Raw genomic sequence first — 13954 nt, 5'->3', positions numbered from 1 at the left:
AATATTGCCAAATATTGCATATGTGCACACTTACAGTATGAAGAATACATCAGTGGAATAAACTTTGGTCAGGTCTGGGAATACTCTAAGTCCAGTGTTGAAAATGCCACTAAAGTACATGAAAAAGAAGAACAAAAGAACAGAAATAAGGTAAGAAAATCAACACATAAGAAGTAGAATAATGTAATAGCTAAAAGTATGTGCTCTGAAGTCAGACTAGGATCAAATCCTAAGTCCTTCATTAATTATCTGAGAGACCATGGCAAGTTCTAATCCTTGGATGAAATGATGCTCCCTGAAGGTACAAGAATCTAACCCAGTCCACCAGTGTCAATACATCTTTTCTGTTTAGAAGCATCTGGGGATTGTTTGAACCAAGTGGGATTCCTAGAAATAGGAATTCAGATTTCTTTTCGTGTGTGTGTGTGTGTGTGTGTGTGTGATTTCCTTGTTTTAACTGGAGGACATTATGTGTGTGTTGGGGGGAAGGGAGGGTAGAATAAGGAGAGGATGGGACAGGAAGATAATATAATTACCCAACTCCAAGCCAGGCTTCTTCTTTCAAACTCTACATTATATTGTGTTCATTATTTTACCTAGAATGGTATTCCCATGGTAGTCACTTGAGAATACCATGGCAGCAGTACCATAAAAATATGTCCAGATAAGGGAGGAAATCAGTCAAAGACAATATCTTCACTTTCCAAAGCTGTGTCATCAGGGCAAAATGTCAAGATTAAAACGTGCATTGACAGCATGAATACAAAAACTCTCAAACTCTGGATGCCTCTCAGACTTAGTTGGTTTAACATTTCTTGCAGCTACTAGAACATAGGTAGTGGATTTAGTGATTTTTTTGAGATCTTCAGTATGACATGGTGAGAACTTGTAACTACCAGTAAATCTTTAAAGAAAGTCGTCCAGTAGAGAAAATTCTAGTCCCATTGCTGTACCATCTAAGGCAAATTCTGACCTGACTCCTTCTAGAAGGGAAGACATATGATTTGAAGAGGAAGAAGAGCCTGAGGTCTCAAAAAAGCAAATGGGACATTCTAAATAACAAAGGAGAGATGTAAGATTCCATGAGGTATATTTGAAGAACAGTAAAAAAATCTAGTTCAATTGCAACAGCTGTTCATGTGGAAGAGTACGGTGGGAAGACCCAGAGTTAAGTGGGGACCATATCAAAAAGGGCTGGAAATGCCATATTAGGGACTTGGACCAAGACCTGTCTATTCTTTAAAACCCTGAACAAGTCCATCTCCTTCTGGATGTCTCCTCTAATTACCTGCACCCCCAGATAATGTATGTACCTCTTATTTGTCACTTACCATTGTTCTCCTAGGGGAGGAACTTCTCAATCCCATATATAATATCTTCTTTAACTAGATTGTAAGTTTCTTGAAGGCAAGGACAATGTTTTTTTATCCTACATGTTCCCCACTGAGCCTTGCACATAGCAGGGGACCATTATATCAAAGAGTTACTGATGGATTGGAACTCAAAGTCCACACAGGAGCAATTGCCTTGTGCTGTAAGTTTTTATTACTCCCCAGATACCCTTTCAGCCACATATCTCATCCATATCCTCTTCTGTTCTCCTGGCATCTCCCACTCCTACCTCTTCAAAACTGAACTATTTTTCATTCCCCAAACAAGGCATGTGGTTCCACACCTTTGTATCTTTATCATGCTATCCCATCCACTTGTATTTCTCTTCTACCCCTCCCCCTCCTTTTCCTGGATAAACTCTATTCATCCTTAAAGACTAATTTCATAAAATACATTTGGATATATACTTTTATTTAAAATCCCTAGATGGAAATGAACTAATATGTTAATAGTGATTATTTCTGAGTATTGGGAATGAGGTTGGCTTTTTTTCTTCATAACGTTTTGTGTTCTAACTTTTTACAATGCATGTGAGCAAGGAAGAAGGGAAGAAAGGAAGGTACCCAGAAGACCTGAGGCCATACACACACATCCACTGAACACACTTCCTTGAGTACCTAGGCAGTAGGCGCTAAGCAGTAAAGATACAACAAAGAACAAAAATGTTGTGGTCCCTGCTCTCATTGAGGTTACAGTTAGCTCACAAGGTGTCACCAAAGCAAAGCAGTAAGTGCTGTCCCTTCCATTTTTGTCCCCTAGCTCTAAGAGATGAGGTTTTACCCTTTTTTGTTTTCTGTTTGTTTTTGTGTAACAGTCACTCTAATATTGTGATACCCATTTCCTAACAAAATTGACCAGTGGGCTTTCAGAGGTTTTTGTTTTGTTTTGTTATATTCATTTAAAGACCATATATACATGATGGCATTTTCTCCCTCATGTCTCTTGGGGCAGATCTCTCATCCCAGCATTATGTGTTGACTTTTGAATAGGTTTTTAAAATGTGGATCATTTCACCTGTTACCTTGCCTCATGGGAAAAGGTGGGGAGTAAGTCACAGGATGTGATTTGCTCCAGGCCACACACCACTAAAATGGCCCACATCATCCTAGGGATATTCCTACATTATAATTCTCTTAAAAAAAAAAACGGTAGGAAGGGACAGGAGTTAATACTTACAGGAACTTTAGAAGGGGGAGCTCTTTCAGGGCGCCTTGGTCTATGTAAGTTAAGCTTCTGGTATTCCGAATCTCTCTGTAAAAGTACAGGAAACATATTCACTGTAATATATCCCTTTCTGTTCTTATGAAAGATAAAACAACATAAATCAGGTTTAGCAAATGTTCCTGAGAGGAATACACATTTACATGGTGCCCCAGGGACTTCTCCCAGGAGCCAGTCCCATCCACAACAAGCTACTTTTTTTATTTTGCTGTACGCGGGCCTCTCACTGTTGTGACCTCTCCCATTGAGGAGCACAGGCTCCGGACGCACAGGCTCAGCGGCCATGGCCCACGGGCCCAGCCGCTCCACGGCATGTGGGATCTTCCCAGACCGGGGCACGAACCCGTGTCCCCTGCATCGGCAGGTGGACTCCCAACCACTGCACCACCAGGGAAGCCCACAAGCTACTTTTTGGCTCCTTTCAGGGACACAATGACTGTTCAGCTCTCATCACTGGCTTAGTTTCAATCCATTTAAATTTTGGGGTGACCTTTCTCATCTACAGTCTCAGAGCCTTTTTTCCTTTTAGATTTGAATAGAAAAGAAAAATCTCTCCAATGGTTTGTTGAGGGAAGATATCTTTATTAACAACAAGTAACCTGGCCCTGGAGTGGGAGCCTGAGTGGATTATATAATGGATTACAGCAAGAAAATAAGGTCAGTGAGGCTCCTCTGTCAATTGCTATTTCAGAGGCAGTAGAGGTAGTGAGTATTAAGAGTTCACTTGGGTTTATTTTTCTATATCAGTAATTGAAAACTCTTGAGCACATGTGATAATATCATATATGTCTACAACTTATCTACTTAGGTTTATATTCATGCTAATCAAAATGCACAGTTAGCATTAATGAAATTAGTACCTGTTTAGAAATGGACTCTCATTGGTAGAATTAAATGTATTCAACATGTGTAGATTGGTTAAAAGAGTTTAAAGGCTTGTGTGAAGAGGGTAGGAAAACTTAGTGAGACTTAGTCTATCCCCTTCTGAATGGCACCTAAGGCTTGATTCCTAAAGGAACCTGCACCTAGGGGTTGCTGGTAACAACTAGAAGGCTTAGAATCTGGCCTCTGGGATTTTTTAAACAGTTTTACTGAATGAGAATTTCCATTAGCTTCATGCGTTGTGATTAGATACAATTAGATGATGTTTAGTAAACTTACAAAATTGTAAAATCAATTATCATCACAATCCAGTTTTAGAACATTTCTATCAATGACAAAAAATAATCATATGCACATTTGCAATTAATTCCCACGCCCTGCCTCTTGCCGAGGAACCACTGATCTCCTTTCTACCTCTAAATTTGCCTTATGTGGACAGTTCATATAAATGGAATCAGAAATATGTAATCTTGTGCGTCTGGCTTCTTTCACTTAACAGAGTGTTTGTGAAGTTCGTCCACGTGTAGCATATATCAGTAATTTGCTCCCTTTTATTACTGAAGAGTTGGATGGACCTGAGATCAAACCTTGGCTCTGCCACTTCTGGCTACATGACCTTGGACAAGTTACTTGACCTCTTTGAGCCATAGTTTCCTCATCTGTAAAATAGGGACAATAATAGTGCCTCTTTCATAAGACTCTTATGAGGGTCAAATAATGTCTATAACGGGTTTGACATGTGTCTTAGCTTATGGTGAAGGCTCTATAGGTGATAGTTTTATTATTGTTATTCTCCTGAGTGGAATGAAAGCTGGAGCAGACATTGGAGACTTGGGGTTGGAGGTAATGCAATGTTTGCAAAAATTTGAAAACATAAACCAAATGAACAAAAAACCCCCACTAGGTTTTGCATTTGACAAAGGACAGTGGATATGAAACAGACCTTGGAAAAGAGAGAGTGGCATTAACTCTGAGAACAGAAACCATCTCCCACTTCCCCCACCTCAGCTTACTGTCTATTATTAGCATAACCTTCCTGGTCCCTTGTCTTCATTAACATAACTTTTGCCCAGGAAAATAACTTTATTATTAATTTTGGGAACTTCTTGAAAGACCCATCAATGCTTCAACAGTTTATATCCCAAAACTCTTAGAAACCCTCACTTCAAAATCTTTACCTTGTTGTGTCCACTAATCCTAAACTATCATATCACGATCTTTATCCAACCAAGACCCTGCATAGAAAGACCCACTTTAAACTAGATGGTTTAAATTTTCCTCTGGCTTGAAACTAAAAGCCCTGCATCCCTGAAACTCCCTCTATCCTGGGTAAACTAGGACCATTGGCTACCCCACTGCACACTCTCATAGCAATCCCACCTTGCCCCTCTAAGACTATCAGACTCTGTTGAGATGCTCTGTGTGGTGAGCAGTAAGCTCCTTGCCATAGCTTTCCATTTGGAGAGGACGGTTCAAACATCTGTCAATCAAACGTAAACTAGTTAGAAGAGCTTGACAACTGAGTGTGGTTTGCAGTCTGGAAAATTGCTCCATGAGTGACTATTGTTGAACAAGTGAACTTGAGTGAGCAGCCCAAGAGAATGTCACAATAAAAGAGTGTAGCCTGGCTGAATCAACTTTAGGGATAGAGAATGAAAGGGAAATGAACCACAGCTGTTGGTTACAGCTGATTAAATGAGGCTGGCAACCCACATGGCGGCTGTAAGAGAAGAAAGAGGTGAGAGAGGCTACAGGCAGAGAGAGGGAGACACAAAAGAGGAGATGGATTTTTCAGGGAAAATGTATGAGTGAAATAAAGGGGAAAGATGGACAAGAGATACCACAAGAAAACACCAGGCAAAAGAAGCCACCTTCTGAGGTAAGTGGTTAACACTTGTTTGCAAATGACTTTTGAAATATCTCTGCTGAGAGAAAGATAAATACTGTATGAAATCATTTATACGTGGAATCTAAAAGTGCCAAACTCAGAGAAACAGAGAGTAGAGTGGTGGTTACCAGGGACTGGGGTGGGAGTGTGGTCAGGGGACTGGGGAGATATTGGTTAAAGTGTACAAGCTTCCAGTTATAAGATTAGCAAATTCTGAGAATCTAATGTACAGCATGGTGATTATAGCTAATAATACTGTACAATATCACTGAAAGTTGCTACAAGAGATCTTAAATGTTCTTACCACAAAAAAGAAATGGTAATTATGTAACAGGACAGAGGTGTTAGCTCATGCAATGGTGGGAATCATTTTGCAGTATATGAGTATACTAAATCAACACATTGCATACCTTAAACTTACACAATGTTATATGTCAATTATATCTCGATAAATCTAGAAAAATAAAATCTCTGCTGAAACAAAGAAGGGGAGTGGGGCATGGACTGCCAGTAGTTTAGCTAAATGGAGACCGATGTCAGAAGTGAATGCAGCTGGTATAGCTGTTGCAAAAAAAGCAATGGAGGTGTAGAGGTAAGTACCAGAAACCTCTGATAAGAAGGAGAAAATAGGAGTCCAAACTGGAATGCGTTCCAAGAATGCCTGGGAGGGTGAATTTGAATCACACAATTTTGAGTAAAGCAATTATGGCTCAAGTGTGCAGGAGGCCAGATATGCTGCCAGGAAGCTGGGGACACCGAGAGAAAGAAAACCTATATGCAATTGCAGCACAGTGGGTTGGAATAGAGATGTCCTGCAGGGTGAGTTTGAACAAGCGCTGAAGATGTCAGTGCCTCTGGATCAGCAGCCTGCGTCCCCGAGTGACTGCATGGAGGAAGGCTACCCTGCCCACCTGCTCATCTACCCAGTACTGTCTCATAAAGAAGAAATAAACTTGTTACCTTAGGGTTTACACATTTTTATTTTTGTCTATTTCTTACAGTAATTAGCCTACCCAAACTCATACAATAAGCATCAATAAATTCTTAAAATACAGAGCACACTGTTAATAGTGGTCATCTCCGGGAGAAAGGTTTGGAGGCTAGGAATGTGTGAATTTCACTTTTTATTTTATCTTGTTCAAATGAGGAAAAAAATATAATAAAAGCCATGCAAAAGAAAACCCCAAATTAAAAAAAATAGCAATACATATCCTATATAAAAAATTTTAATATGCAGTGCCAAAGAGTCTGCTTAAATCTTCAAGTATGCTCTTCCACGGAGTGGGGCGATTTAGCTGTGTCCGGGAAATACTTGAGGGTCTCGAAGCTTACTGAATAGAAAAAAGCCCAGCCTTGGAAAATTATAAGGTGAAAAGGGATTGGGTATATTTATTACTCAGAACAGTTCTACCAGTGAGGGAATAGAAGAACTGATTTTAGAGAAGTAGGTAACATCCTCCTTATTTTAGAGACAAAACAATGCAGATGCTTAGAAACGTTAAGTGACTGATCTGTTACACAGTTAGAGGCAACTCTGGACCTTAAACTAGGAATTCTAACTCCAAATACAGCTTTTTTTTTTTTTTTAATGATGTTTAAAGGAGATCATCGACCAGAGCTTAAATATAAATACTCATTATTGCTTAATTTCCCTTCATTGGATTTCAAATAAAATGGACATTTAGATGAAAAGTCTAACGATGCCCAGTGTGCAGTGTTTTCACAAGACAGCAGATTAATAATTTAGCATACATTAGGTTCATTTAATCATACATCTAGATTCTGGATTTTCTTCTTCTGAGAAATATTTGTTAATTCTCAGAGCCAAAAATAGAGAAATCGGTTTGTTTAAAACAACTGGCATTGTGGCAGGTACTTAGTATCCAGTCTAAACCGAAAGAACAGGGAAATCAGCAAGGTGAGAGAAGGGAGTTCTCAGGTTGGGGAGTGAGCAACCAAAAAGGGGGGAAATGAAGGCTTAAACCCTCCTATGAAGGAACTTTCCAACTACTGATTTTCTTCCATTGTCCTGTCCCCCCTCCCACCTCAATTATTCAATAGGCATTAGTCCTGGCATTTGACTGTGATCCTCAGCCTTAGAGATATTTGCCTATATGCCCTAAACATCTCCAGTCCATGAATGAAAAGCACGCCAAGCTGGGAAAGAATTGAGGGCAATAATAAATTCGAGTTGGCATTTCACCTGCAAAGTTAGATGGGGCCAAGGGCGATAGGAAAGCGTCAGACTCCCACCGGGCTCGGAGACTGAATTAAAATAATTGAAGAGAAGAGAAGCTGCCCCAGTCAGCATAGCTGGACGCTTAAGAAATACAAATGCAATAATGCATAAGACTGTGCTGTTTAAAACAAGAAACTGAGCAAGACTATTAACCAAAAACCTAGCTCTCAGCCAGTCCCAGATCCTTCGCAACGCTTATTTCAATTTGATTTTCAGGTTTTTGTTCTAGTCTGCTTTTAACTGGCAATGGTTCAAAAAAATGGGAGGCAGGCCGCTTTGACTTTCACTAGATCTGCTTACTCTAGTGAGTGGTGTGTGGAGAGATTCGTTAAACACATAATTAGTGGACATCTATCATGTGCAACTTTACTGCATGCTCCAGGAGGTGTAGGGAAGTAGCAACTAATTATTTAGCTACTTTAAAAACAAGATGTGGGCCTTCCCTAGTGGCACAGTGGTTGAGAGTCCACCTGCCGATGCAGGGGACACGGGTTCGTGCCCCGGTCCGGGAGGATCCCACACGCCGCGGAGCGGCTGGGTCCGTGGGCCATGGCCGCTGAGCCTGCGCGTCCGGAACCTGCGCGTCCGGAGCCTGTGCTCCGCAACGGGAGAGGCCACAACAGTGAGAGGCCCGCGTACCGCAAAAAAAAAACCCCCAAAAAACAAAAAAAACCAAGATGTGAATATGTTGGCAAAGCCAGAATTTTGTTACTTTAAATACTTTAAATGCTTTAAATGCTGTACTATACCGATGTGAAAACTGGGACTAAGAATTAAGTAAATTAATGTTGAAGTAACATTTTGTTATAGGCTTTTATCACATAATAAATCACCCACGTATTTTTTTTTTATTTCACCCATGCTGAAAAGTGTTTTTCACCTTATAAAATCCGTCTGATTTGAAGTAAATGGATAGTTTTCTGCACTAATAGCATGAAACGTATGAGAGTCAGTTTATGGCAGTCACAAGTTTAGTAATTAATGAAGTAAAAGGGCTAGAAGAGTAATTAATATGAGATTAATTGAGCTTTATGGGGACAGAGAAAATTGTGCAATACAGGCTTGAGATTCCCTTTTCCAAATGTGAAACCATAAAATGTTGATCTCATGCAACCATCACGTTAGTAACATAAGGCAAGTGGAGACGGTGGGAGGAAGAGACTGACGTTTAAAGAATGCCTAGGGACAAAAACTGGACTGAGGAGCTTCAAGATGGCGGAAGAGTAAGATGCGGAGATCAACTTCCTCTTTCCAAATACATCAGAAATACATCCACATGTGAAACAGCTTCTACAAAACACCTACTGAACGCGGGCAGAAGACCTCAGACCTCCCAAAAGGCAAGAAACTCCCTACGTACCTGGGTAGGGCAAAAGAAAAAAGAAAAAATAGAGACAAAAGAATAGGGACGGGACCTGCACCAGTGGGAGGGAGCTGAATCACCCATGTATTTTAACATCAAGTATTAATTTCAAAATTAATGCATATTGAAGGACTCCTTAATTTTTAAAAAGTTTATTTCATCTGACTATAAAGATAATATATATATATACATTGTAAAACTTGTAAACACTTTCACATCAAAAAGATGTGAAATCTCCCATCATTCCATGATCCAAAGAAAATCAGTTTTTTTCTCTCCGTAGATATATTTGGTTGTTGTTGTTTTAACAACATTGTGTCAAAAGCAGTTCCTCTGAGATTAGTCTATGACAAAAGATGTCTAATGGTTGCTCAATATTTAATACTAAACCATTCTACCTAATCATTTGAGTAGTTTCCAAATTTTTGCTATTATAAATTAATTCTGGGACAAATGGCTTTTTTTTTTTTTTTGCGGTACGCAGGCCTCTCACTCTTGTGGCCTCTCCGGTTGTGGAGCACAGGCTCCAGATGCGCAGGCTCAGCGGCCATGGCTCACAGGACCAGCCGCTCTGCGGCATGTGGGATCTTCCCGGACCGGGGCACGAACCCGTGTGCCCTGCATCGGCAGGCGGACTCTCAACCACTGCGCCAGCAGGGAAGCCCCAAATGGCTTTTTATGTGAACTTTTTTCTCACTCCTATGTTTATTTTCTTAGGGAAAATGTACTGAAATGGAATTACTGGGTTAAAAAGTACAAGGCTGTCAAAGCTCTTGTATATATTTGATCCTTAGCTTCTAAGGTCCTGATTTTTGGACTAACACTCACTTTTCAGAAATAGTCTACAAGTTCACAGAATAAGTTATTTCCTGCATTTTCTTTTTTTAAATTTAAGATAAGAGTAAGTTTAATGACTCAAAATTATTGAACAACTTTATCCTAAAATGCTTATTAATGGATCAATTTTAGTTTGGGAGGACTTCTTCAACACCAGATTACAGGATTAAAAAATACTTGTTGTAGTCACATTTTTCTAAAATGTAACCCAGATATGGACTGTCCCATCATTCTTCTGTTCCATCATACTTGCCTGCTGATAATAAGGAATTCACTCACATCAGAAAGTGAGCAATGTAGATTTTACTGAAGATTCATAAGTCAGGGGAGAGGTTTTACACTGTATACTCCAAAGTTAACAACTTATTCCTCCCATCAGACTTTTCTGAGTTTTATTGTCTCTGCTACTGTGTATCAAGGCTTTTCAGTGAGAGATATCTTAATTATTCTACTATGATAATTATCGATAAAGTATTTTACCACTAACATTCCATTACATAACTGGGGAAAAATAATCTATAATGGAAGGTGATATTCATGATTTTGATGCATTTTTAATTTATTGAGGAATTTAAAAAATAGATGCTAATTCAAAGAGAGTTTATAAATGTTCAGAGTTTTGAAGCGGATTGAGGAAAATGTAAGTTTATCAGCAGATTTTCCACTAGAAATAGAACATTATAAAAATGATTTTTCTTTTTTTCAATTTATTTTTTTCTTTATTGGGATATAGTTGCTTTACTGTGTTGTGTTAGTTTCTGCTGTACAACAAAGTGAATCAGCTATATGTATACATATATCCCCTCCCTCTTGGACCTCCCTCACCCCTCCACCCCCCATCCCACCCATCTAGGTCACCACAGAGCACTGAGCTGAGCTCCCTGCGCTATAAGGAGGTTCCCACTAGCTATCTGTTTTACACATGGTAGTGTATATATGCCTGGAGGATGTATACAGCTACTTTCATGATTATTCAATGATCAGGACTAAGACTGGTGCTCTCAAAACCTCCAATAAATCCACTTGATTCAATTCAGGGAATCAGCAAAATTAAGTCTTATCTCACTATCCGCTGTAAATCACACGTTTTACCTACCCAGTTGTAGAATTTTTATTTACTTGTGATTTTCAAAAAAATCCACAAAACAAAAACAAAACCCGAAAAATCCACAAAACAGTAAAAACATATTTCTGAGGGCAGCACTTTATTTAATTATTTCTTCTTTTAATTAAAGAGATATTTTGAGTTTGCATTGGTTCTGGAGGCAGACACTCTTGGTTTCAAAGTCTGACTCTGAAATTTCTTAGTTGAGTAAACTTGGGTAAGAGCCCTGTGAGATATTTATTACCATCTTCATTTTACATAGTGGAAACTGAGGCTTTGTATGATTAAGTGGGACAGTATATGTGAAGCACTTTTAGCAGAGTGCGTGCCCATAAAAGGCAACCAGTAATTGGTAGCTACTATTAATAGGAGTAACAACAGCAACCGTCTACTATATGCTATTGGCTTCTTTATAAAGGAAATGAAATAGAAGATGGATGTGGCTAGTGTTTCATCAATTTACAGTTACAAATCTTTATCATATGTACACAATTTACAGTCATAAATCTTTATCATATGTACACTTTTGGGTCCAACCAGTATCCTAGCTGAAATTTAGAACTCAGGAGAACTAATTTGTAACCACTTAGGACCCTCAATAATTTGCAAAGAAACCTGCCATTCTTGTAGTTTTCTATTACAAATTCTCAGTGTCCCACCTCTTCTGGCCATCTATTGCTGCATAACAAATTACCCCAAACTAAATGGCTAAAATAACAACCATTTTATTATAGCTCACAATTTTGTGGATTAGGATTTCAGGCAGTGCTAAACTGGGCAATTTTTCTGCCCCATGTGGCATCCCCTAGGATCATTGGTTGGTATATAGCTGGTGTCTGTATCAATCTGGAGGGTGCAGGGTGGTTGTGCTTCTATGCCTGGCTCTGATGCGGGTTGTTAGAAGGCTAGGTTCAGCTGGCTGCTTCTCCATCTCCATGTAATCTCAGGGCCTCCCCATATGGTCTTCCCATCAGTGTAGCTGGACTTCTTACATAGTGGTTCAAGCCTCCAAGAGTCTAAATTAAAAGCTGCCAGTTCTCTTAAAGACTGGGCCTGAAAATGCATGATGTCATTTCCACCATAGTCTGTTGAAATATTGGGCAAAAGTTTCAAAATTTGAACAAAACCAGAAATCCATAGATCCAGGAAGTTCAGCAAACCCCAAGCAGGTTAAAGACAAAGAAAATATCACCTAGGTACATAATTTTAAAAACCAAAGATAGAGAGAAAGCCTGAAAAGCAGCCAGAGATAAACGGACACGTTATCCACAGGAGAACAATGATGAGAATATGAGTGAACAATGGAGGCCAAAAGACATGGAAAGATACCTTCAAAGGGCCAAAACAAAAAACTGCCTTGCTAGAATTCTATACCCAGCAAAACTAATTTTTAAATATTAAGGTAAAATAAAGTTATCTTCAGATAAATGAAAGCTGAGAAAATTTGTTGCCAACAGAACCACACTAACATGCTAAAAGAAGTTCTTCAGGCTAAAGGGAATGATTGGATCTACAGGCAGGAATTAACACTGGAAATATTAAATATGGGAATATATGTAAAAGACTAGTTTTTCTTTACTCAAATTCTTTAAAGGTTAATTAACTCTTTTAAAAAATAGCAATGTGGTGGGATTTATAACATATATAGAAATAAAATATATGACAAAACAGAACAAAAAATGGGAGAGAGCAAATGCAATTATAATTTCAAAAGTTTCTTACGTGATATGGGGATTGGTATAATCGTTCTTGGTAGACTATGATAAGTGAAGGATGCATATTGTAATCCCTTGAGTAACCACAAGAAAATATTACAAAGGGCTAAACAGCTAATAGAGGAGATAGAACAGAATACTAGAAAACAAAAACAAAAGCAGAAACAACCTGATTAATCCAAGAGAAAACAAAGGAGGAACAAAGAACAGAGAAGAAAAATTGAAAACAAATTGGAAAATGGCAGGTTTAAATCATATCAATAATTACAGTAAATGTAATGGACTAAAAAAAAAGGGTAGGGATTATTAGACAGAAAAGCAAGGTCCAGTTATGTGATGTTTACATAAAATGCACTTTATATATAAATATATATAGTTATTGAACACCATTTTTTTCTGTAAAATATAGTAGCTATTTCAGAGGATTGTCGCAAAGATTGAGTAAATATGTGTGTTGAGCATTCAGCATAGTGCTTGGGACATGGTAAATTCTCCATTAAGGACAGCTAAACATATATGCATCTGTGTATGTTCACACATAATACTAAATGTTCTATCAATTGTAATTTTCATTAATTCAGACTTCTTCAGTCTTCTACTTCAATTCATGATTTTAAAAGTGCATGTTTAGAATATATCTAATTGTTCCCCGTTTTTTGGTTTTGGTTTGATGGTGTGAGTGATTGGCACACAAAACACACTGCCTTGTGGAAACATTTATTATTGTCTTCACACATTTGCATTGTTCTCACAAATTTTAGTAAGTTCTATAAAGCAAAAATAAAGGGTTCAATCATAGATTCAAGTGAAGGGTTCATTTAGGTGGGATCAAGGGTATGTGTAAGTAATATTTAGGCTGAAAAAATAATCGGTAGTGTTAACCAGGTAAAGAGAGAGAGAAAGAACTTTCTGGACAGAGGCAAAAGGATGTGAAGGCCCCAAGGTGGAGAAGATCTTGGACTGTTCAAGGAACTAAAGAACACAGGTGTGCAGGAATGGAGCAAGATGAGGAGACAGAGGTGGGCAGGGCCGGCTGAAGTCCTGGGCCTGGAAGTTTATGTTGAAGACTCTGGATTTATCCTAAGAGAAAAATCACTCTGGCTGTTGTGCAGAAATGAAATAGAGGAAGCCAAAACTGGAAAAACCAGTTCGGCTATGAAGTTATTGTAGTCCAAGCAAGAGATGATGGTGGATTGGACAAGGGTGGTGGCAGCGGAGAGGAAGAGGATGAATTTTTTATGTATTAGCGTAGTAGAATGGACAGGACGTGGTGAAGGATTAGAAGTGGGTGATGAGGAAACAAGGTATAGTG

At 38.8% G+C, this 13954-nt stretch overlaps 1 protein-coding gene across 2 annotated transcripts in view; it reads right to left on the bottom strand.

Moving 5' to 3' along the window:
• Window positions 1-13954, bottom strand: part of TSHR (thyroid stimulating hormone receptor) — a 166915-nt gene that overhangs the window by 47648 nt on the left and 105313 nt on the right. For both annotated transcript variants that reach the window (XM_030848698.3, XM_060293646.1), the window contains exons 4-5: window positions 2569-2643; window positions 35-109 (exon numbers count right to left, since the gene is read on the bottom strand). In XM_030848698.3, coding sequence (XP_030704558.1) covers window positions 35-109; window positions 2569-2643 — 150 coding nt within the window. The remainder of the gene's footprint in view (window positions 1-34; window positions 110-2568; window positions 2644-13954) is intronic.

The sequence above is a fragment of the Globicephala melas genome, chromosome 2, assembly GCF_963455315.2.
Source record: "Globicephala melas chromosome 2, mGloMel1.2, whole genome shotgun sequence".
In the NCBI taxonomy this organism is placed as follows: domain Eukaryota; kingdom Metazoa; phylum Chordata; class Mammalia; order Artiodactyla; family Delphinidae; genus Globicephala; species Globicephala melas.
The sequence above is the reverse complement of the archived record's forward strand: the minus strand, read 5'-3'. Positions and strand labels throughout refer to the sequence as shown.